This window comes from Triturus cristatus, chromosome 4_2, assembly GCF_964204655.1.
Source record: "Triturus cristatus chromosome 4_2, aTriCri1.1, whole genome shotgun sequence".
In the NCBI taxonomy this organism is placed as follows: Eukaryota; Metazoa; Chordata; class Amphibia; order Caudata; family Salamandridae; genus Triturus; species Triturus cristatus.
This window is the reverse complement of record NC_140586.1, coordinates 622,847,293-622,870,699: the sequence shown is the minus strand read 5'-3', so window position 1 is coordinate 622,870,699 and position 23,407 is coordinate 622,847,293. Positions and strand designations below refer to the sequence as shown.

Here is a 23,407-nt window from a genome sequence, read left to right as displayed (position 1 = left end):
AGAATTGTGCAACATACTAATATAACCATGTGATGCATTTTAGGTTATTCAATCAATCAATCAATCAAGACATTTATAGAGCGCACTACCTACCCGTAGGGTCTCAAGGCGCTGGGGGGGGCCGCTACTGCTCGAACAGCCAGGTCTTGAGCTTCTTCCTGAATAGGGGTGGTATTGGGTCAGGCGCAGGTCGGCCGGGAGGGAGTTCCAGGTCTTGGCGGCCAGGTAGGAGAAGGAACTTCCTCCTGTAGTGGCTCTGCGGATGCGAGGGACGGCGGCGAGGGCGTGGCTGGCAGATCGGAGGTGGCGTTTGGGTGCGTAGAAGTTGATGCGGTTGTTGAGGTAGCTCGGGCCTTGATCGTGGAGAGCTTTGTGTGCGTGGGTAAGGAGGCGGAAGGTGATTCTCTTGTTGACCGGGAGCCAGTGCAGGTCTCTTAGGTGTCCGGAGATGTGGCTGTGTCGTGGGATGTCGAGGATGAGTCTGGCTGAGGCGTTCTGGATGCGCTGGAGTCTCTTCTGGATCTTGGCGGTGGTTCCGGCGTAGAGTGCGCTGCCGTAGTCCAGTCGGCTGGTGACGAGGGCCTGGGTGACGGTCTTCCTGGTCTCTGTGGGGATCCACCAGAAGATCTTCCGAAGCATGCGCAGGATGTTGAAGCGCGACGAGGAGACGGCGTTGACTTGCCTGGTCATGGAGAGGGAGGAGTCCAGGATGAAACCCAGGTTGTGTGCGTGGTCCGTCAGTTTGGGTGCGGTGCCCAGGGCGGGGGGCCACCAGGAGTCGTCCCAGGCGGAGGGCGAGGAGCCCAGGATGAGGACCTCCGTCTTATCTGAGTTCAGTTTCAGGCGGCTCGTCGTCATCCACTCGGCTACCTCTCTCATCCCTTCGTGCAGGTTGGCTCTGGCGGCGGCGGGGTCGTTAGTCAGGGAGAGGATCAGCTGGGTGTCGTCGGCGTAGGAGATTATGTTGAGGTTGTGTTGGCGTGCGATGGCCGCGAGGGGGCTCATGTAGACGTTGAAGAGAGTAGGGCTCAGCGAGGATCCTTGAGGGACGCCGCAGATGACTTCGGTGGCCTCTGACTTGTACGGTGGTAGGCGGACTCTTTGTGTTCTTCCGTCGAGGAAGGAGACGATCCATTCGAGTGCCTTCTCCTGGATTCCGACGTTGCTGAGGCGCTGCACTAGGGTGCGGTGGCAGACCGTGTCGAAGGCCGCGGAGAGGTCTAGGAGGATGAGGGCCGCTGTTTCTCCGTTGTCCATCAGGGCTCGGATGTCGTCAGTGGCGGCGATGAGGGCGGTCTCGGTGCTGTGGTTGGCACGGAATCCGGACTGCGATGGGTCGAGGGATCCGTTTGTCTCGAGGAAGGCGGCCAGCTGTTTGTTGACGGTCTTTTCGATGACTTTGGCTGGAAACGGGAGTAGAGAGATGGGGCGGTAATTCTTGAGTTCGGTGGGGTCTGCTGTAGGTTTCTTGAGTAGAGCGCTGAGTTCGGCGTGCTTCCCGCTCTCGGGGAAGGTGGCGGTGTCGAATGAGGTGTTGATGATGTCCCGCAGGTGGGGTGCGATGACAGCGTCGGCTTTGTTGAAGACGTGGTGAGGGCAGGGGTCGGTCGGAGATCCGGAGTGGACGGAGTTCATCATGTGGACGGTGTCTTCGGTGTTGCCTGGGGTCCAGGCGCGGAGGGTGGTGGTGGGTGGCGTTGTTGCGGTCGTGGCGTGCGTCGGTTGAGTGCTGAAGCTGTTGTGTATGTCCGTGATCTTGTTGTGGAAGTAGGAGGCGAGGGAGTTGCAGAGGTCTGCGATGGGGTGATGTCGTTGTTTCCGGCGTTGGGGTTGGAGAGCTCTTTCACGATGTTGAAGAGTTCCTTGCAGTTGTGTGCGTTGTTGTCCAGCCGGTCCTTGAATGCAGTTTTCTTGGCGGTGCGGATCAATTGGTGGTGTTTCCGGGTGGCGAGCTTGAGGGTGGTCCTGTTGTCCGGCGTGGGTTCCTTTCTCCAGGCTTTCTCGAGGGCTCGGCAGTTCTTCTTGGAGCTCTTGAGTTCGTCGGTGAACCATGGGGCTCTCTTATTGCCGGGTCTGCTGGGCGGGATCCTCAGAGGGGCGAGTTCGTCTGCGCATTTGCTGATCCACTTCGAGAGGTTGTCGGCGGCCTGGCTGGGGTTCGCTGAGCTGGCCGGAGGGTGCTGGCTCAGGGAAGCGGCGAGCTGGTCGGCTGTGATCTTGTTCCAGCTTCTTCGGGCAACCTGTTGCTGGTGGTGGTGGATCGTCGTTCTACTGAAGGGGAAGTGGATGCATCTGTGGTCCGTCCAGTGGAGTTCTGTGGCATGGCTGAAGGCGATGTCTTTGCTGGATGAGAAGATGGCGTCGAGTGTGTGTCCGGCGAGGTGGGTGGGTGTGGATACCAGCTGCTTGAGTCCAAGGTTGGCGAGGTTGTCGAGCAGGGTGCTGGTATTGCAGTCGTTGTTGTTCTCCAGGTGGAAGTTGAAGTCCCCCAGGAGGATGTAGTCAGCGGAGGGGAGGGCGTGCGGGCTGACGAAGTCGGCGATGTCCTCGCTGAATTGAGTGCGTGGTCCCGGAGGTCGGTAGATCAAGGTGCCTCTGAGGGTGGTCTTCGGGTCGGTGTGAATCTGGAAATGCAGGTGTTCGTCGGAGGGTGGGGTGTTGTCAGTGCTGGTCGTGATGCGTATGGTGTTCTTGTGGATGATGGCGATGCCTCCTCCCACCTGGTTATTGACAAGCATTATGAAGAATTAATGTAGAGAATGAATGTAACTAGCCGAAAACGTTAACATGAAGAAATCCTGTTGTGAAACAGACAATATTCATGTACTAAATGTGCTTAATAACTGTGACATTTCATATGTAGGCAAATGCACTAGTTGAAAATGTATTAATGTGTACGTGAATTCGTAAAAATGATACTATGCATTCTTATATTAGCCAAAATTGTAGGCCTGAAATGCAAGTCCCTGACCACTCTCAATTTAGAATTAAGCTTGAATTCCGTGTGTGGAATTTGTTCTTTCTCACATTTTGTATTGCAGGCGAAGAAGCGCTATTTTAGGCAAAATAATGTCTTTGTTTTACTAGCTAGGCAAGGAGAGAAGAAGTTCAATTGTGTGACTTGGGTCGATAAAGATAGGACATTACCAATCACACAGGAGAAAGCATGGGAGCCAAAGTCAAATTGTTGCAAGAAAGGTACATGGACAACAACGTGGAAAAGTACATACAGGACTGTACCTAGAATGGATGGTGTGACCAAAGTGCATGATGCGATTTCTACCTGTGGATAACTGATTGTGAATCTTGGGAAAGAGCCCAACTTTTTTTTGCCTTCAGAGAGAGAGCATCCCAGAACAAGCTCTTTCTTTGTGATGGTGGCTATACGCTACTTGACCCATTGATGGTGGAGAGGCTTCTTAGGAAGACTCCACATACTGACACTTTTTACCCTTCTTCTTGAAAACAATTAGATAGGGATGTCAACTTAGAGTTAGAGCAGGGATAGATTTAATGTTTTTCACTCTTCAACCCTCGATGCAGAGAAATGTGGAATCATGCTTCCTGATTTTCTGTATCTTACTTCTTGAATTATTAGTTTTGTTTATGCTGCACTGGCTAAATTGGATGCACAGATTTGGCTTCAGGATAATTCCTTTGTATTTCTATACCCTCATGTTGAGGTGTCCTTATGTCCAGTTAGTTTTGGCTTCGTGATAAACTAAATAACCTTACGTAGTTGTCCATGGGTTATTATGTATCAAAGAGTAGTATTGGCTTATTGACTTTTCTCCCCTTTACACTTCCATGCTGCGAAAAAGTACCATTCGAGTGTGACTCTAGAACAGGTCTAGATCTAATAGGCCCGGCCCTTTTACATACTTACAGTATATACCTATGTTAGCAAACCGGGGCAAAGCAAAACACCTACAGACATCCATGCATACGTAGCCCAGCACACAAAAAGGCACCAATTTACACAGGTGCAACAGGGTACCAAAGTAGCAGTCCTTCCGGCAGAACAGCAGAACAGTTCTTCTGAGTCTTCCACAGGTCCATAGGTGTACCAAACAGGTGGGTCTGAGGGTCCACTATTTACACATTGTGCCCACTTTGAAGTAGGAGAGGCTTCTGCAGTTTTCCACCGTCAGAGGTGTTTGGAATTTCCTGCCTTCCTGCCCACATCCCAGTTTCTCTAGGGACACAAAAGACTAGTATTAAACTCAGCTCATCCCCGTCATCAAATCAGAGATATCCTATCCTGCCAACACCTATTCTTCTTTGTCACACTGTCTGGGAACAATGCTTAAAGACCAACTACCAGTTACACCTAGTCTTTGACCCAGGATACAGGATGTAGGCACCAAATGGGTAGGACAAAAAATGCCAACTTTCTGAAATTTTCTGAATTTGACTTACAATTCAACTTTACCATTAAAGAGGATTTCACATTCCAATTCTTTAGACACCAAACTCAACATTTCTACTTGTTCCCAATTAAAAGGTATCAATGCAACAAGGTAACCCAATGTTATCTTATAGGAGAGGTAGGCCTTGCAGTAGTGAAAAACGAATTCAAGAGGTTTTTTTACTGCCAGGGCATGTGAAACTTAAAAGTACATGTGCAGCTTTTTAGATATCCTGTACCCTGCACTACGAGCTGTTTCGGGTCTACCTTAATGGTGACATAGTGTTAAAATGAAGGTTTAGGCCAGGCAAAGGTTTATTTCGTCAGGTCAAAATGAGTTAAAAACTGTGCACTTAGGCTGCAATGCCAGGCTGAACCATGTTTAAAAGGCTACGTAAGTGGGTAGAAGAATCTATGCTGCAGGCCCACTAGTAGCTTGTTTATTTTGCTGACCCTGGGTACATGTAGTACCACTTTGCTAGGTGCTTTCAAGTAAGTTATATGTGCCAAACGGGTTTTAGCCAATCTGATCATGTTTAGGAGCAGAACACTTTAGCAGTGGTTAGCAGTAGTAAAGTGCACAAAGTACTAAGGACAACAAAAACAGGGCCAGCAAAAAATGGGCTGAGGCAAAAGGTTTGGGCAAAGCCCTCCATAAGGCTGACAGGCCTAACATGTTCTATGTGAAAGCAACTTCCACTCCTTTCTGTTTTGTATTTGTTCTGTGTGCTAGAAATGATGATGTCTGGGTGTACCTGCTATTTGCGTGTAGAAAAGCTTGCAGTGCCACTGATTATTCTATGCTCATTCTAGGTGGTAAGGGTGTTTATATTAATGGTAAGGTAGAGGTTTTAATAATATCAGGCTCTGCTTAGCCTCACATCCGTCCAAAATATATGGGACAGTAATTGCATACAACAACACTTTATGGAAAGCGCTTTCAATAAAAGCACCATGTAAAGATCACATTATTGATATTAAAAACGAAAGTCATTGTCTTGACTATGAGAGTGTGATCTGCTTATTTTTTTCGGCATTTATAGAACCCACCTACAGGGATATTTAGCTGTCTGTTGTTGATGGATCTACTGTTACCAGATACTTCAACATAAGAGTATAGTGGGATTTTCGTGAGCCCACTTCAAACCATTGGCTTATGTGCTCTTTCTTTTTCCAGCCATTGTGTAATGAAGTACGCTGATGGCACACTAGTTGAAGTAGGAAGTTTCTTTATTGTAGATTAATTGGAGCTTACAGATAGACGTCCCTTCCACACGACCTCAGCAACAACTGAAAACTAAAGGTTCTAAAACCACTTGAACAAGGAATAGACTCTAGAACCTAGAACGCTATGAGGTGGAAGGAAAAAGGGACACAGATCATTGCAATGTCATTACACTGAGTAAGTAAACAGTACTGAAGATCATTACACACCTTCCCTCTACACAATGAGAGCAGGAGAAAAGTAGGAACAGATAAGGGAAGAGAAAAACCAGAATAGAGGAGGATGAACAGAGAAAAAGAAAAACATAAAAGAAGAACAAGATCATGCAGTTATACAGGAACTTTCAAAAACATTAACGAAGAACATAATCATCCAGTTTTGCAGGAATTTTCCTAGTAAGAGAACTCTTTCTTAATACAGACAAACCAGAGGAATCATTATGACCACCCAACTTAGAACAGACCTTTGTACACACAGGAGCAATCCTGTTCAGGGTCCAAATGCGACCATCATGCAACTTTACCACATTTTGAAAGAATTTTTTTACAACAAAAGGCGAAGAGAATTTTGAAACTCCCACAGATATCTACGGAAGACGTACTCGCACTCTGTCACCAACTCAAACACAAGTATGAGCAACAGCAAGTCTGGTGTCAAAATATTCTTTTCTCTTAGCAATTCTCAAATCTTGAACACCTTGCCAGGACTCATCGCCCAAAGATATCACTCCAGACCCTGCAGCAGGACTAGCATCCACATTCGCAATTTTATCTCTCATCCATGCTTGAAACATCTGGGTATTAGGGATTCTCACCGAAAAAGTTCAAAGGGAACTTTACTAGTGGTTGAGTGAGGTGTGAGATGGTAAATTGTAACTCGCTCCATGATCTCAGACTTCCAGTCTCTGTTTTGGGATATGGCAAGTTGAATAGCTTCTTTTAACCCATTGACCGCGGCTTGAATTCCGCCATGGTGCAAGCAAAATAATGAGTGGGCGGGCTTCGGATGCCCCTGGCCGTCCTCCGCACATACCCACTGTGACATTGGACGGCCGGGGACTGTCCGATGCATGCAAGGGGTTAAGACACGGTTGAACCTCTCCACCATTCCGTTGGTTTTGGGATGATAGAGAGCGCACCGCTTGTGTCTAATACCTCTTTCTACCAAATAGTCTCATCTCCCTTGAGTCTAGTTGGACCCCGTTGTCGGTAAGTAAACAATCTGGGAGTGCCTCTCTTGGGAAAACTTCATCCAGAAGTTTGGTGACATATTTGGTCTCAATGCTGTGAGTAACCTTAATTTCCAGTCACCTGGAGAACATGTCTATTAAAACTAAGACAAAAAATTGACCAGAGGTGCTAGCAATGGGACCCAGAAGATCTAAAGCCACATCTTGCCAACAACGGACAGGGATCTCACGCACTACCATGGCTTGTACCCTAGTATTGTAGGCTTTGTCTGATGCAAAACAATCAGGGCAGTCTCTTACCATGCGTTCGACAAGAAGATCAATCCCGGGCCACCAGAAATGTAAACGGATCCTGTCTTTCCTTTAAAAATGCCCTGGTGCCACTGATGAGCTTGTTGAAGAATTTGTTGCCTAACAGAGAGAGGTAGAATAAGTTCTACCCCTCCAACATAAGCCAGAAGAGACTGACAACTTGTGACGCACATTCCAAAACGTACATACCTCTTCATTCAAATCTTTAATACCTCCCAACCTTCAGTTACCAACTTGCCGACTTTGAGAATAGTAGGGTCATTTTCCAAGGAAGACCACCATTTATCCTCACTCAAGCCTCCAGCCATGACTTCACACACTTTATAGTTGTCATCCTCCAATGAATCTCCTGAGTCTTCAAGGGCACTATCAGGGTTGTTCAGTACAAGACGGAAAAGACAATCCGACACCTCGTTCTGAGCACTAGGAATGTGGTGTACAATAAAATCAAAGTCTTGTAGTGCGACTATCCACCTGGCAATTCTAGAAGAAACAGCATCAAGACTCTTTTTTGTAAACAAGCCTTTCAAAGGCTTATGGTTAGACTGTACTGTGAAAGAACTTCCCCAAAGAAATGTCTTAATTTTCCTAATGGCCCAAAAAATACAAAGGGTTTCTTTCTCTATGACAGAGTAGTGTGCCTCTGACTCCACTAGTGCTCTTGACAAAAACATTATAGTTATTTCACGTCCATCTTTCACCTGTTTCAGGACAGCACCGAGACCCTTCGAGCTGGCATCAGTGATGAGCACTGAGTGTGTGGAAGCATCAAAACTCTGGAGGGAAGGCACTTTGCTCAAAGCTGTGTTTATATCATCAAACTCAGCTTGGCATTGCGGCGTCCATACAAATCTCGCACCCTTTTTGAGGAGGGTTCTAAGCGCAAACGTGCAAGAAGCAAATTGAGGGACAAACTTATTATAACATTCAGCCATGCTGAGAAAGGTAACCAAATCATCTCTAGACTGGGGCCTGGGAAGATTCTCAATGGTTTTAACTAAATTGTCTTTGGGTCTTACCCCGCCCTTACACAACTTATGTCCCAAATAATCAATTTCACTGAGATTAAATTTACATTTGTTCTCATGCAGAGTCAAACCGTGTGATTTGAAACATTCAAGTACAGCCATGAGCCTCTCATCATGTAAAATCTGAGAAGATCCATATACCAGCACATCGTCCTGATAATTTTACACCAGGTAGTCCATTCTGTACATCTTCCATTGCTCTCTGGAAGACAGAGGCTGCAGAATTGAGTCCAAAGGGAAGTGAATTTGTATGTGCCAAAAGGTGTTATAAACGCAGTGAGGTCCATAGACTCAGGGTCGATCATGATTTGATGATACGCTGCCCTGAGGTCTAGCGTGGAAAATACTTCAGCCCCATCAAGCTGTGTGAGCATCTCTGTGATGTTTGGGAGAGGGTATTAATCAGATATCACAGCTCGATTGAGAGCTCTCAAGTCCACACGTAGTCTCACCTCACCAGAGGCTTTGCGAGCAAGAACTACTGGAGCCAGCCAATCACTTGCCTCAGTCTCAACAATAATCCCTTCATCTTGTAGCTTCTGTAGCTCTTTTGCATGGATACTCTTAAAGCTAAAGGTACACTGCACACCTTACACGAAACAGGTGTAGCACCAGGTCTCAGTGTGATTTTATGTAAACCTAACTTTTCATCAAAAACCTGTTCAAACTCAGAGTGTAAATCACATGCATGGACCACATTCGTAGACTTAGCTGTATCTGAAAAAATGGAAAGCAAAGGCGGTAGATCACCTGAAAGTGGTAGATAACCTTTAAGAATAATGCAAGGATCTCCACCAGGGATTAAGATCACACCAAGATCAGCTTGGTGAACCCAGCTTACAATGCTGTCTCCTCTGGAGGAGATGTAAACTTTCCCAGCTGTAATCAATCTCACCCTCAAAATAACCAAATAACTTTATAGGTTGACCACCATAAGCAAGTGGTCTGATATCTAGTTTGAAGACCTTCACTTTGCCTAGGAGAGATGGGTCATAAAATTTTTTGGGAATTAAAGCTATTTTTGCACCTGAATCAAAAAGCATTTTTATGGGGCAACTGTTTATCTTAATGCAGTCGACTGGACTCTTACGCTTCCCCTGACCAACATGAGCTAGTATTTTACCACAATGCAGCTCTTCAGGATCTGAGTCAAACTCGTTTTGAATCCAAACTTCCTTCACACACTTATTCTTCTTGAACTTCGACATTCTACAAGCTTTTGCTACATGACCAACTTTACCACACTTGAGACACTTGTAATTCAAAGCTGGGCATCACTTATCGTTAGCCAAGTGACCTACCATATCACAGTGGTAACATCTTCCAGAGAACTAATTCTTCTGTTTTGAAGGAAGTGGTTCGATCTACTTAAAACATTTTGCCTTGACAACAGTTTGTACTTTCTCATTGGCGTTACTAGAAGAAGAGCCATTATCTTTCTTTATTACCTCAACACAAGCAAGTGAATGTTCAATGCGTTTGGCCATGGAGATACCCACATCTAATTTAGGATCGTCCTTCTGCCAGAGCTCGTCTTTGACTTTTTCTAAGGCACATCCCAACATAAACTGGTCCCGTATGAGTTCCTCCAGTGCGTCTTCGAACTTACAAGTGGAAGCCAGTTTGCGCAGATGGGTCACATAAAGTTCAACAGATTCTTTGGGTTGTTGCATTCTTTTCCCAAAGTGGTAATGTTCTAATACAGTGCTGACCTTAGGAAGATAATGTTTGTCTAGTTTTTTAAGACATATTTCAAATTTGTTTAGGTTGTCAGATATAGCGTCACTTAGGTCAGGAAAGTGTTCAAAAACCTCTTGACCCTCAGAGCCTAGGCAATGCAAGAACAAAGCTGATTTTCTCTCGGCACTGAGTGAAACACCACACACTCTTGCGTAGTGGAGAAAGACCTTCTTCCACTTTGACCAGCGAATGCTGGGCTCGCCAGGGTTAGATAGAAAGAAAGAGGGTGGAGTGACATTTTGCATTTTGTGAGAGAAATGAAATAGCTTGTGTCAAGCAATGAAGTGGTGGAGAAACAATCACCAATGGTTAAATTGTTAGAAGGCTGTGCCTGTCAGCGAAACAGGCAAGAAAAGTACTCAAGAAAGTATCAAATTAAAATGTCAAGCTGTGACTGTCAGCAAAACAGGCAGGTAAAGAAAAGTAGTAATTCAATTCAAATTTTCCTTTTTCTTTTAAACATTTTTTTTGTAAGCTGTGCCTATCAGCGATGTAGGCAGGAGAATGTTTGCAGGTGTACCCAACCAATAACAAGGAGTTGAGCGTGTCACCGAAGCTGGCAGTGAAAATGTTATTAAGCTTTAAAATTTCTTTTCTTTAAGCTGCGCCTGTCAGCGAAACAGGCAGAAAATTGCATTAAAGTATGACAAAGGTGGTGTCAGCGAAGAATAAATCAAGGTAACTGTTTGTCAGCAGGGACACAAAGCTAATGACAGTGCCACTTCTATGTGCTTTACTGTTTGTTTTGCACTGATCTCAAACGCGTCTAGTTGCTTTGAGACTGAAGCAACGACGTGACGAAGAAATGATGCGCATGCGTGCCACAAACAAACGCGTCTCTCGTTGCTTGGATACTTTGGGAAGAGCGTGATAAAAAGTCATGCGCAAGCGTGCACCAATCCAGAATGTGACCAGGAACAGAGAGGAGGAGCTTGTGAGTTCATGTGCAGACGCGCACAGGCCAGAAACAAACAGTTGACATGAAGAGCTCGCGCAGGCAAAGTTACTGAGTTTGGCAAAGAAGATTGGGGGCGCGAGAAACGTACGTGAACAAGCTGTAGGAATTGTTAAAATATATAAATTATGGTATATTTAAACAGCAGAGGACAGCAGGGTGCACACAGTACCTTTTAAAATATGTTGAGCAGTTGAATTATTGTCATTCTTGAGTTCCTCGTAGTAATAAGGAATGTGTTGAGACGTCTCTTGTAGAAGTATGTAGACAGCTGTAGGTTCTTGTCCAGGTCGTCGCCAGTGTAATGAAGTATGCTGATGGCACACTGGTTGAAGTAGGAAGTTTCTTTACTGTAGATTAATAGATGCTTGCAGATAGACGTCCCATCCAAACGACCTCAGCAACAACTGAAAACTAAAGGTTCTAAAACCACTTGAACAAGGAATAGACTCTATAACCTAGAACACTATGAGGTGGAAGGAAAAGGGACACAGATCATTGCAATGTCATTACACTGAGTAAGTAAACAGTACTGAAGATCATTACACATTGGCTGTGTGTCACATCTTAGATCAACTCACTGGTTAATGGCTCTCTCCCTTGATTGTATATGCTGTTTCTTTGTACTGCCTCATATGGAGTCCAGTGCATGAGGGATTCTTTTCTCTCTTGCCTCTCCCTCTTTCACTGCTTTTGTCTCCCACCCCCTCCCTGTCCTCTTCACTTTGTCTTCCCACTTCCCCCTTCTCCCACTTGTCTAGTGCTCTACTACCTTTCCCGTGGTGCACCCCACTTTCTCAACTTTTATAAAACTTTTTGTGCAAGAGCTTGTATGTGCATCCTGTAGCTGGCCACACATTTATGTGTATATCATCTGTGCTAACTTTGCTATAAGTTGACTGGTTGAAAATGTCCATTGTCCTTTCTCGAATAGTAGAGTACTAATAAATCATACATGCACATGCGTGTCCAGGTATGATGACCATCTTTCAATGGTTTTTGTTATACTTTATATCCAAAACCACTCCAAGATGGCCACCTTGCTTGCAGCAGCCTTTCTAGATTAGATTTTGTTATACAGTATGACAAAAACATTGAAAGACAACTCCCATGTATGTGTGTGCAAGAATACCTATGTGTAGCCATCTTTCAATGGTTTTTGTCATGAGCAATTGCAAAAATAAACATTTGTGGCGAAGTCCATAGCTCTGTGCTGTTGTGTCTCCGGCAAGACTGCTTGGTTATGCCAAAAGCTTGTTTTAAACTGAAATCAGAACAAAACCAGGGCCTGATATGATATGCCTAGTATTTTAGCATATTTTATGTGTATTTATGTTTACTTTTATTGTTGTACTTTTCTACCTAATAAAGCTATTCAATCAATCACAAAGCATATATCCTATGGCTTTGTTCCCTGTGCGCTACGGAGTTCTTTGGGAAATAGCTGTGATATTGTACCACTTTGTGTAAATGGGCAGTTAAGATCTTAATCTGAGACATGTATTACCATTGCCAAATAGAGTCATTGTAGCATGTTTTTGGCACATTTTAGCAGATTTTTATCAACCTATAATGCCACAACCAATACAAATTAAAAAAATGTAGTCCATGACCATCCGGCAGATCCTTTTTGGGCATAAACTTGCAATAGGTTTTATCCAAATAGGCCCTAAGCAAACAAAATCTATTCCTCGTCTTTGCAGAAATTATGAGCTGAGGGTGCAGAAATGTATGTCAACTAGGGTGCCACAATACTTCAAATCGCCCCTTTTCTTGATGCTCTTTACATTAACTCCATCTCAGGGTAATGAAGGCGTAACGAGCAAGGCACATATATTCCAGATGTACCCACCAAGTGAATTATTTGTGCCTCTGTTGCACTATGCTGGCTGTTGATCAGCCTATGTGCACCTGTGCACATAAAAATAGCAAAAAAGAAATGTGGCCTCGTATACCGAGCAGGCAGCATGCCTCCCCAAGCCGACTTACTGAGCTATTGATTTATTTTTCACAAACTGTGGCTGTTGCACGCGTGAATGGCAGGCTGCTAGCAATATATTGAACATCCGCCTGAATGTTTACATTGTGATTCTTCTATGTAGTGTGCCAACGTAATGAGTGCAAAGAGAACATGCCCTATGGGATGTCATGTCACCACTTTTGAAGGATGGAGTTTCTCTTGACCCTTCTTTATGTTTCTACATAATAAGAAAAATTAGCTCATTTTGAAGATGTTCCGGTGTAATTCTCACTGACATCTAGATAAATATGTAATTTACAAAGGTGTAATTTATTAATATGTCAGAACGGCATAAGGTGTGTTAGGTATGTCTATATGCAATTTCCTATTTCATGCTTTCAAGAAAGTATTATTTTGCTTACTTTTCACTTGTGGGCATTTTCAGAGGTGTTTCTATCGAAAGAGTGGCCTGGGTGTCCTAGGCAACTAGGATGCTGGCCAGCTCAGCCTTCACTTTTGTGACCTTCGCAAAATCTATAAAGGCGTGTACCGCACTTTCCAGAAAATGGGAGGCTTAAAAGATACGGGTGTAATTGACTGAACAAATGACTGCCGTTTCTACAAGGAAGTGATGTTGCAGGGAAGAATAGGCAATTGCAAAAAAGGCTTTTTACCTGCAACGAAAAGCGATTTCAACACAAAAAAATTGTCTGACCCTAAAACGTTCAATTCATTACAATACTAAAACACCTCCCCCATCTCCAATATGAGTAAGGGAGCAGCACTCGGAATCAGAGAGATTACATCTGTTTATTGATTCAAATCACCCCAGACACTAGAACACAAAAGGGACGCGTTTCGGCAGCATCACTGCCTTTCTCAATCATTACAATAGAGGCATCCATGGGCTATTGATACGAGTACAACCTTTCATACATTTCATTGACGTATGCCCTTTTCTGCTTATATGAATAAGCTAGTCTCGCGGAAATTAGATAGTTTTGTGAATTAAGTAAAAAGGGGTAACTCCAGTTATTTGAGAACGTGTCACTTACATATATGTAAGAGGGCTATCTCATACACGTCGGGCTTCGTGTTTACAATAGCCTTGTGATATTAGCCATATGTGTTTTAAAAAATGTATTATTCATTACATGTATACAATCTGCCTGCTTACAGATAAGGTAATTCTACAGGGGTGTTCTGTCTGCATGTGCACAACTGAATGACAGGAGTCTGTTAAATGATCTAATTCATGTCACGTTTCTTCTTTTACAGCAATTATTCAGCTGTCAGGCTCTACGAAAACTGAGCATGCCCGACAATGACCTTTCCAGCCTGCCCACCACCATTGCCAGTCTAGTTAATCTCAGAGAGCTTGACATCAGTAAAAACGGTAAGGAGGAATTGTCAAGTGTTTTATCTTCCTGAATTGCATTGTTTTGGTTCACCTAATCCATAACTCGTTCTTAAGTGCTGCCTTTTGTCCTAGTTTGCTCTTCATGAGATAAGTATTTATAATATTAGAAATTGTGATGAACCTTTATAGTATCTGATAATTTTCTGGTAACAGTACAGCAACGAGATCACACCTGCACTGTTATCAAATGTTTAACTCATTACTGTGGTATTACCTTAAATATACCTCCTATCACAACACAATACCCTCTGAGCCGCACCTCCCTTCCTCATCCCGCTCACTCTTCCTAGCAAAAGAAAATTGAGCATGAACAAATATTTAAATTTTGTGATGAATGTTAGGGTTGTGTGAAATTCGAATTCGCAGGTGGAAACTTCGCGAAATTGTGAAATCTGAGCTAGAGAATTTTGCTTGTGAATAGTTTCCATAAAAGCAGGTTTTGCACGCAAAAAAAAACTTTGCAGGTGTTTTGCCCCTTGTTGAGAAAATATATTCAGTTGGGCATAGGTGAATTTGGATTGCTTCATCCCCGCCTAGTAGCAATACAATGAAGAATTTGTAAAATTATAAGAGTTAAGGCCTTTCATAATTTATTTTCAATTGCAGTTGAGTGCCATTAATTGAAAATAGCTTATAGAGTAATGGCTTGTCGGTGGGTAAAAGGTCAGTCGTGTTGTTACTTGCATCTAAAGATATAAAGCGATAGGAAAGCGTCTCCATTGCTAGAAATGCAAATTAGCTGTTCATAAGCTCACCTCAGTGCTGCTGATATTACAGTGCTTAATTTGTTCAGGTGCTTGCAGGAGGTGGGCCCTGGCACTCTTTTTTGAGACTGGGACGCACTTTCCATCATGAAACGCCGATCCAGCATAAGCAAACTGTATTGAAGTAAGAAAGAGAGAGAAAGGTAGGAAAGCAGTGCATAATGGAGACAGCTGGGGTGACGGAGAACCTGGAAGAATGGAATCAAGAAGCTACAAGTGCAGGGTGGTGGAAGAAAGAGGCATGAGGTAGAATCAAGCCTTGACAGCCTTGGTTTGAGGCATCTCTGAATTTAGGCCCTGCCAGTCGCAGGCTACTAAGAATGAAAATCTGCGCCCTGCACCTTTTTTTCTGCGAATGAATCAGTGGCTGACAGGAATTATTTTTGACAAACCTCGTCTTGTTCAATTTCTTTAAATATGAATATATCTGTCCTTTATTTCCTATTTTGTTTATTTGTTGTGGGAAGAATGAACACACTGTTCGAATGTGGAAAAAAATAGAACGTACATGTCTTCACTTGATACTGAAATTTGTATTGAAATTCTTGTGAGAATTGGGGAAAACTAAATCTGTCTAAAGAATGCTTTCATGGCGACGCCTCCTGTGATTTAAGGTATTTTGAAAAGACTGATAGCTCTTCGTAGGATGCTGCATCTAGCTGTAGCCATATTGATCACAACACACATAATCCTGCGCTGGTATTGGCATGGTGTAATAGTGCTTAAATTTGAATTTGGTGATCAGTAAGTATATAGTGGCTAAGCAGTCTCCCTTATATTTAGGTTAAATGGACTTGTCCATGGCCTTCGATTGCGTTAACTGCAACAAGCTGTGGTAACTTCTTCATGAGACTTGATGAAACTCATATACATATACTGGCCACACGTCATACAAACACTAAAGCAAGGGTATGAGATGGGCAGAGATGTGATGTATCAGTTGTCATCCAGATTAGGCGTGGAGTGCGTCAAGGGTGCGTGCTTGCCCCATTGCTTTTTATTTTATATGTTAATAGTCTTAGTACTTAGTTGGCATCAAGCACCCTGGACATTCCAAAGATACATAGCACCTCGCTCCCGACAGTGCTGTACACGGATGACACAGTTCTAATGGCCCATACACCTAAGGCCCTTTGTACGTTAGTACACACCTTTGTGAATTTTATGGCTAAACTTGATTTATCTAGTCATTTTTCAAAATGATTCATAATGACGTGTGGCCCTAAGAGGCCCAAATATAGTTGACTTAAATACCCTATTTAGCACAAAAAGTTCAACAGGCTCTTGGGCGCCACATATTTCCCAAAGCAGGTCAAAACTATCAAGGCCAACAGATTTGCTTCTTACTCTTCCGCGTAATTCCATTGGGTGGTCATTGGCCTCGTTGTTACAAATCTATGCTGCACAGTGTTTCCCAACAGCTTCTAATGGTGCAGGAGTCTGGGAAGTTGATGATAGTATGTCTAAACAGAGGGAAGAGCATACCTTCTGTAAGAGAATTTTGGCTGTTCCTGTATCCTCCTCACACTTATTTTGTCATAGTGACTTGGGTTTAACGTATTTGAGTGAGTTTATTAGGACCAGCCTCCCTTATTGTGGCTTTCTATTTGGAGGGCCAAGGAAGCATCTTTAACAAGGGCCTTAATTATTGATTGTTTGGCATGTGATAAGGTTCCAACCATCTTTTAGGCTGGTCTATGTATAACAATCATTTGATGGAATTGGAATCTCTCATGCATTCTTTGACACAGCCTCATGTGCTGAGATTGATAAAAATATGTGTCTACATTGTTGCTAGCCCAACTACATGAAAAAGGGGTTAGGGAAGAATCCCAGAAAGTAACCATTGCTAATTATTTGATGTTAAATATGGGGGTTAACTTGGACAGTTACTAATGGAATCCCATAAGGAATTGGGAATGCTCTCTTTTATTTTGGTTCGGAATCAGTGGCGGCTGATGTCTACTGACGGATGGAGAGCGGCAAAACAAAATAAAAAATCAAGAAAAAAGAAACACTCACTGGATCGTATCCCACGACGTCCTCTTTGCTCTGACCTCCTCTGCTGGGACTGCAGTGCAGGCCCCAGCAAACTCCCTTGACCAATCCGGCCTGCTCACGTGCTGTTAACCAGCATGTGAGCAGTGCCCTGATTGGTGGGAGCAGCCTCTACTGGCGCTCCCAAGGGCACTGGATGCGTGCACTTGCTTTCAACCTAGCTGTCTTAAGAAAGCTGGGTTAAGAGATTTAAAGTGCACATGTATGGCTGGCCACCGCAAGACAGCCAGCAAAAAGAGACATGCGCACTTTAAACAGTGCAAAGGCAGCCTTCTGTCCACCACTCCTCCCTGCTGTCACTCAGTAGGCCCTGGCATGTCCAGAACGCTCGGATCAGGATGGGAAGATGAAAAATAAAATGGCAAAGAATTACCATTTTATTTGTCTTTTCTGGGTCTTTGGGGGCACTTAAGTGGCGTGGCGCTCCTCCGCTCCAATGGAGGAGCTGCCCCTGTTCAGAACTGATACAGTAAAGTATCTACTCTGTTTTCCCATAGAGCACCAGCCGAACCTAGCCACAAGAGCCTGCCCGTGCAATAATGTTGCTAAACAACCAATGGTCCATTTTCTTTGCTTTTGTAATTTTTATAGACTAAACACTAAAAGATTTTTGGTACCGCTCAGGAGACTGAAGAATTTAAGGCATTGTATTCCAGCTTATTTTTTCCAGCGACTTTCAGATGAAAATATATGTATAGCTGTCAGCCGATTTCTTCGTGCAGCTGTAGGATCACTGGGCACTATGCATTTTACATAAGCTGTGAAAACTGTGACTAATTTTGATATTAAACGTGTTTAACGTTTTTAATGTTTAAGTGCAGATGTATTTATATTTTTAGTATTTTAACATTTTTTTTGTGTATGTATGTTTACTTTTATGGTTGTAGTTTTCAACAGAATAAAGCTCTACAATCAATCACACAGAATTTATCCTATGGCTTTGTTCCCTGTGCTACACAGTTCTTTGGCAAATAGCTGTGATATAGTACCAGTTTGTGTGAATGGGCTGTTGAGATCTTAATCTGAGACATGTATTACCATTGCCAAATAGAGTCATTGTATAATGCGTTTGCCATGAGCTTAAATCATTTATAGACATTGGACTAATATTTGATCTACTGTAACACTTTCAACTGATTAACTATGCACATTAGGGCTATGTCACTTTTAATGTATTCATTGTTATGGTTTTAACACTTTTTCAATGACTATTGATTGGATCCATCCGTTTCATGAGTTCTGCTTCTCTGCGTCTCTGCTTGCCACTACTCAGTTCAATTACTCTTGCTGCTCAGAGAATTCAGTTCATATCTGTATTACTTTCTCCTTCTCTTTCTATAGGGTTTTGGCCAGTTCCCTGTGCACCCAAAAATATTTTATTCTAGATCTCGAAAAACATAATGTATAATTCCACAGAAAACCAACATTTAATACCATTACTCCTATGCTTTTTGTGACTTTGCTACAGATAAATCTAGCTTTTAAGATCGAATAAAGTTTTTGAAAATGTCTGTTGGAGACCTATAATTTCAGAAACATTACATATAGATAGAGAGGGCTGTACCCCAACTGCTTTGTTTTCTATCTCACTTCCCTGCTCCTGTTTGGTAGTTGTTCTCCCTATTCCTGTGTTTCTCCTGCCCTGGGGCATTTCATTCTCAGCATTCTGATTGGTTGATGTATTCTTCCATTGTGATATCAGGCAGTTTTTTCTGTGAATATGAGGCACTATTTTGTCTCCCTCTCGCTCTTCCTGCTACCCATCCCCCTCTCTTTCATCCCACCATTCTCATTATTACCTTCCTTCTAATAATCCCTCACCCAGTGTCCTCTTGCTTCCCCAACCTCTTTCCTAACATTTTGCTGAGTGCTGAGCTATCATTTGGCCAGAATAGTTTTCGAGCATTCCAAGATGGTCATCCACATTTCCAATTGTGCCCACGTGCACAATGGCAAAGTCAAATGGATTTTATTTTAGCAAATCTCATTCAAAGATGGCCATTGCATATGTGCATGCTTCCATGGGGGCCATTTTCAATGAGATTTATTAAAATAAAGCAAAATGCATTCCAAGTTGGCCAACACGAATGTGTGCAAATTCCTGGTGGCCACCTTATAATGCATTTTGTAATGTTTAAACAAATCATATTCAAACAGTGTCCGTCTAGGATTAAAAAAACAAAGCATTGACAAATTTAAAAGATTTCACGACCCAGGCCTACTAACGTTGACAATGGTTTTTCTGCTCTCAGTTGTTCAATGAAATGTTAAAAAACGTGTCCCTCTAGTATGAAATTTCAATCCTTGCAGGAAGTGCGATCCTAAAATTACATGCACATATGGCACATTTAATAAGCTTTCAGAATCACATTGACTATTTCTAAATATGGCTGTTATATAGTGATTAGGCGGAACCATAACCGGACAGAATTTTGTTACTCACAGATAAAAGTCAACATGGAAATTGCAGTTTCTCCTTACCAATGTAGATTCTCCATGTTACTGAAGAAGGCACAAATGCAAAAAGGCTTGTTTTTTACCTCTTGTACATGGAAATCTTTATGGTCACTTTAAAAACATTTCTTTCTTCATATTATAATGGCATCTAATAAAAAAGTTCAAAGTGCACCTTGAAGAAATATTTTCTAAAATGCATTTAATAGTCTTGAATACAAGTTAGTAAGAATGGGGAGTGTCACACTATTTAGTAACTTAGAATAATGTTAATAATAATTCCCTGAATCATAGGACATTTGGAAAACATTGCTATGCAATAATGCAGTTGGTCATTTTTGTAATCTGTGGACCATGAAATGCTTCTCACATGAAATATGGCAAATGAAAGCATTCTATACTGGTTTAAAACATTTATGAACAGGTTTAAACCAATCGTTATTCATCCCAGTTTAGTAATATTAAGGTACAATAATTTAATTAGCCTTAGAAACGTTCAATGCTCCCATATGTAATGTTTTTTCATTGATTTTAAACTTAAGAATTATTACGCCGGTACGGAGCTGAGGATACTAATTGAGCATACTGATTAATGCTACTACACAACGTCATGCTGCCTACCTATCACTGAAGGTTTCCTGTACCACATATTGGCCAGCTGAGACATGCAGAGTAATTTGGATGACCATACATTAATCTAGATTGTGATAATTCATCATTTATTTTGATTTTACAAGTACCTGGCGATTACTACTCAGTATTTCTACTGGAACAATAAGTCATTATATATAAAAATATATATATATATTTATACATATATATATATAAAGATATATTAAGATCCACGTTTTGTCCAAAAACAAAGCACACTCCTCACCATTATGTTCCTCAGCATCACAAAGTCGGCATGTTCCCTCTGTTTATTATAATATGCCCAACGCGTTTCGGATCTAGCATCTCCTTGTTCACGGGCAAGCGGCAAGGTTAAAAACAACTCACAGGACTGCCAATCAATACTTTTATATCCTTTAATTATTCTCAGGTGAGTATATAGTAGATTGCAATATATGATGGGATTAGCAGTCCAATTCGTAAATATCCTCTTTCCAATACCGCTTAATTTAAAAAGAATAGTCCATAACCCCTGATAAGCACAATAGACCAATGCTCCCCTTGTGTGCAAAAATATATATATATATATATCCACAGAGTAAGTTGCTCCTTCCGGACTTGCTGGGACCCAAGAGAGGCGGCGCACGCGCCGGCGGAGCGCGCCGGTGAAGATAATATCCACACGAAAAACAAGTTGAGTAGTGCGCTCTCAGTAAGAAACAGGTAACCAGCGAGGTAAGTAATCCAAGTGTTTAATTCACACTATGCGTTTCGGCGACAAGCCTTGATCACGTGTGAAAGTGTACAAAGGGGACTCTTCTATACAACCATTGGAAGACACAATAAGGAAGTTGGAGAAACTCAAAAGAAACGAAGTTTCCAAATGGTGGGAGGCGATCTCTCTACAGAATTATGTAGATCACAACATGGCGCCTAGAGGACTAAGAATTTTTATTACTCCCACCTATGAAGCCCCCAACCCCAAAATGCTGGAGGAATGGTCGGAACACTCAGCTGCAAGCTCAAAAGGTATGATGGGCATATTGATTAAATATGCTTTGCAGGACAGGGAAGAGCTCCTGAAACAGATTAAGGCCCTCAGTGCAGACTTGCAGCAGATGGTGGACAAGGATGCCCTTAAGAAAATTCTGGACCCCATGAAGGATCGACTCACCAAGTATGAAGAAGAGATCAAAGCCAGAAAACAAAGAAAGATGAACAGAGATTACTCAGACTATGAGAAGGGAAGAATTCTGACGTTCAGTAAGAAGTATGATCACCTATACTCCACGCAGGAAACTCCTATGAAAACCACTCCTACCACAAGCAACACCACAGTGGTTGATACCCCTATTGTAAATGACATCGAATCAGATGTGTCTGAAGGCAATACATCAGGTGAAGATTGCAACATCAGACAAGTCAATTTTTTAGAAGAGTTTCAGGTCCTGCAGAGGGATCGACAAACAACGCAGGACATTCCACAACCGAGAACGAGGAAGAGGACGAGGCAGGGGAAGCGCCGCAACAGAAAAAAGAGATTACAACAATGCTGGGAACACAGACAAAGGAAGGGGAGCCATGGGAAACAGAAAAACACGCTCCAACAGAAATTACTGATGGATATGAACATGGTAAATTTAACTGTAGTCAATTTATCCAAAAGACCCATGTCTGATATAGAAAAGAGAACCCTATGCCTGGGTCTTTCCTTCTGTCCGTCCTCCTCTTTTAACTACACCGAAACTCGTATCGATTTGTTTAAATTTGTGAGGAAATTGAAACTCAAAAAGTGGTTTACATTGAAAAGACAAGAACTCGAACCTGGTAGGGACATTGCCAACAATGATGTTACGAAGAATCTTATGATCAATGATATTGACAATCTTCTTATCTTGGCTGAGTTAGCACAAGACAATGAATCTAATGGTAGCGAAATCCACACCACTCAGATCTTGGATGATATGGATCTCACCCAGGGGGCAGCAGCATGTACTGATTTTAGAGTTAAATCTACTTTTGTATCTCCTCTCCCCCATGATAACATTGATACTTTCCATGACTGTATTGCAAAATCTTTGGTAGATCTTAGATTTAGCAAAAAACACTCAGGCAATTTTTCCAACAATTTATCTTACACTCAAAGACAGACACTTAACACATTAGCTAGTGACACTAGTTTAGTTATACGCCCTGCACACAAGGGGGGCAATGTGGTTATTTTAGACAAAGACTACTACATTAGTGAAGCCTTACGACAACTCCAAGACACCAACTTCTACCTAACCATATCTTGGGACATCTATAATCTGAGTATCACGGACATCTGGGATAAACTTACAAATTGGAAGGACAAGGGCCTTTTAGTGTGGGAAGAATTTTGCTATCTCAAGAGGGACTGCCCCAAACTTCCCATATTATACTTACTGCCTAAATTGCACAAGGACAAGATCAGACCTCCGGGTCGCCCTATTGTCTCCTCCATAGGGAGTGTAAGTGAACACATCTCTAAATATGTGGACCATTTTCTGAGAGAATTTGTTATATCCCTTCCCAGCTACTTGAGAGATACCAAAGATTTTCTTTGTAAAATTGACGAATTGGTCTGGGAGCCCACCTACCTCTTTATTGTGCTGGATGTCCAATCCCTGTACACAATAATCAATCATCAACAGGGGTTGGAAGCCTGCGAGCACTTTCTGATGCAAAGACCGATCAGGTATAGGGAACACAGCCACATGATAATTGAAATGATTGATTTCTGTCTCAAAAATAATATCTTTTCCTTTAATGGCGCCCTCTACAGGCAGGTGAACGGTACTGCCATGGGTTCCTGCTTTGCTCCCAGTTTCGCCAATCTGTTCATGGGCTACTGGGAGCAAGAAATAACAGCCAGCAGTACCCTGGAAACCGATCTTCGCAAAGTTGTCATGTGGCGTCGCTACATTGATGATTTGTTCATCGTCTGGAATGGTTCCAGAGGTGATGCAGAGGAGTTTATCAAGAAACTCAATACTAACAGCTACAACATTGTTCTAACTGGGAGTATTAATGCCACCAAAACTGACTTTCTAGATGTTGGACTGGAAGTAATACAGAACAAGATATGTACCACCCTCTTTCGGAAAGCGACAGCAGGAAACAGCATTCTGCATGCCCTAAGCAGCCACCCTGATACGCTCAAATGGAGCATACCTTACGGGGAGCTGCTGAGGGCAAAGAGAAACTGTAACAGTTCCGATGCCTACTTAGTTGAGAGGGATAACATCGTCAGTCGATTCC

General features: G+C 42.8%; 1 protein-coding gene across 1 annotated transcript in view; it reads left to right on the top strand.

The window, feature by feature from the left end:
* The window catches only part of LRRC7 (leucine rich repeat containing 7), a 1,991,887-nt gene that overhangs the window by 700,855 nt on the left and 1,267,625 nt on the right, over positions 1–23,407 (top strand). Inside the window, exon 5 of the mRNA XM_085602293.1 lies at positions 14,096–14,213. Within this exon, the coding sequence (XP_085458419.1) occupies positions 14,096–14,213 (118 nt within the window). The remainder of the gene's footprint in view (positions 1–14,095; positions 14,214–23,407) is intronic.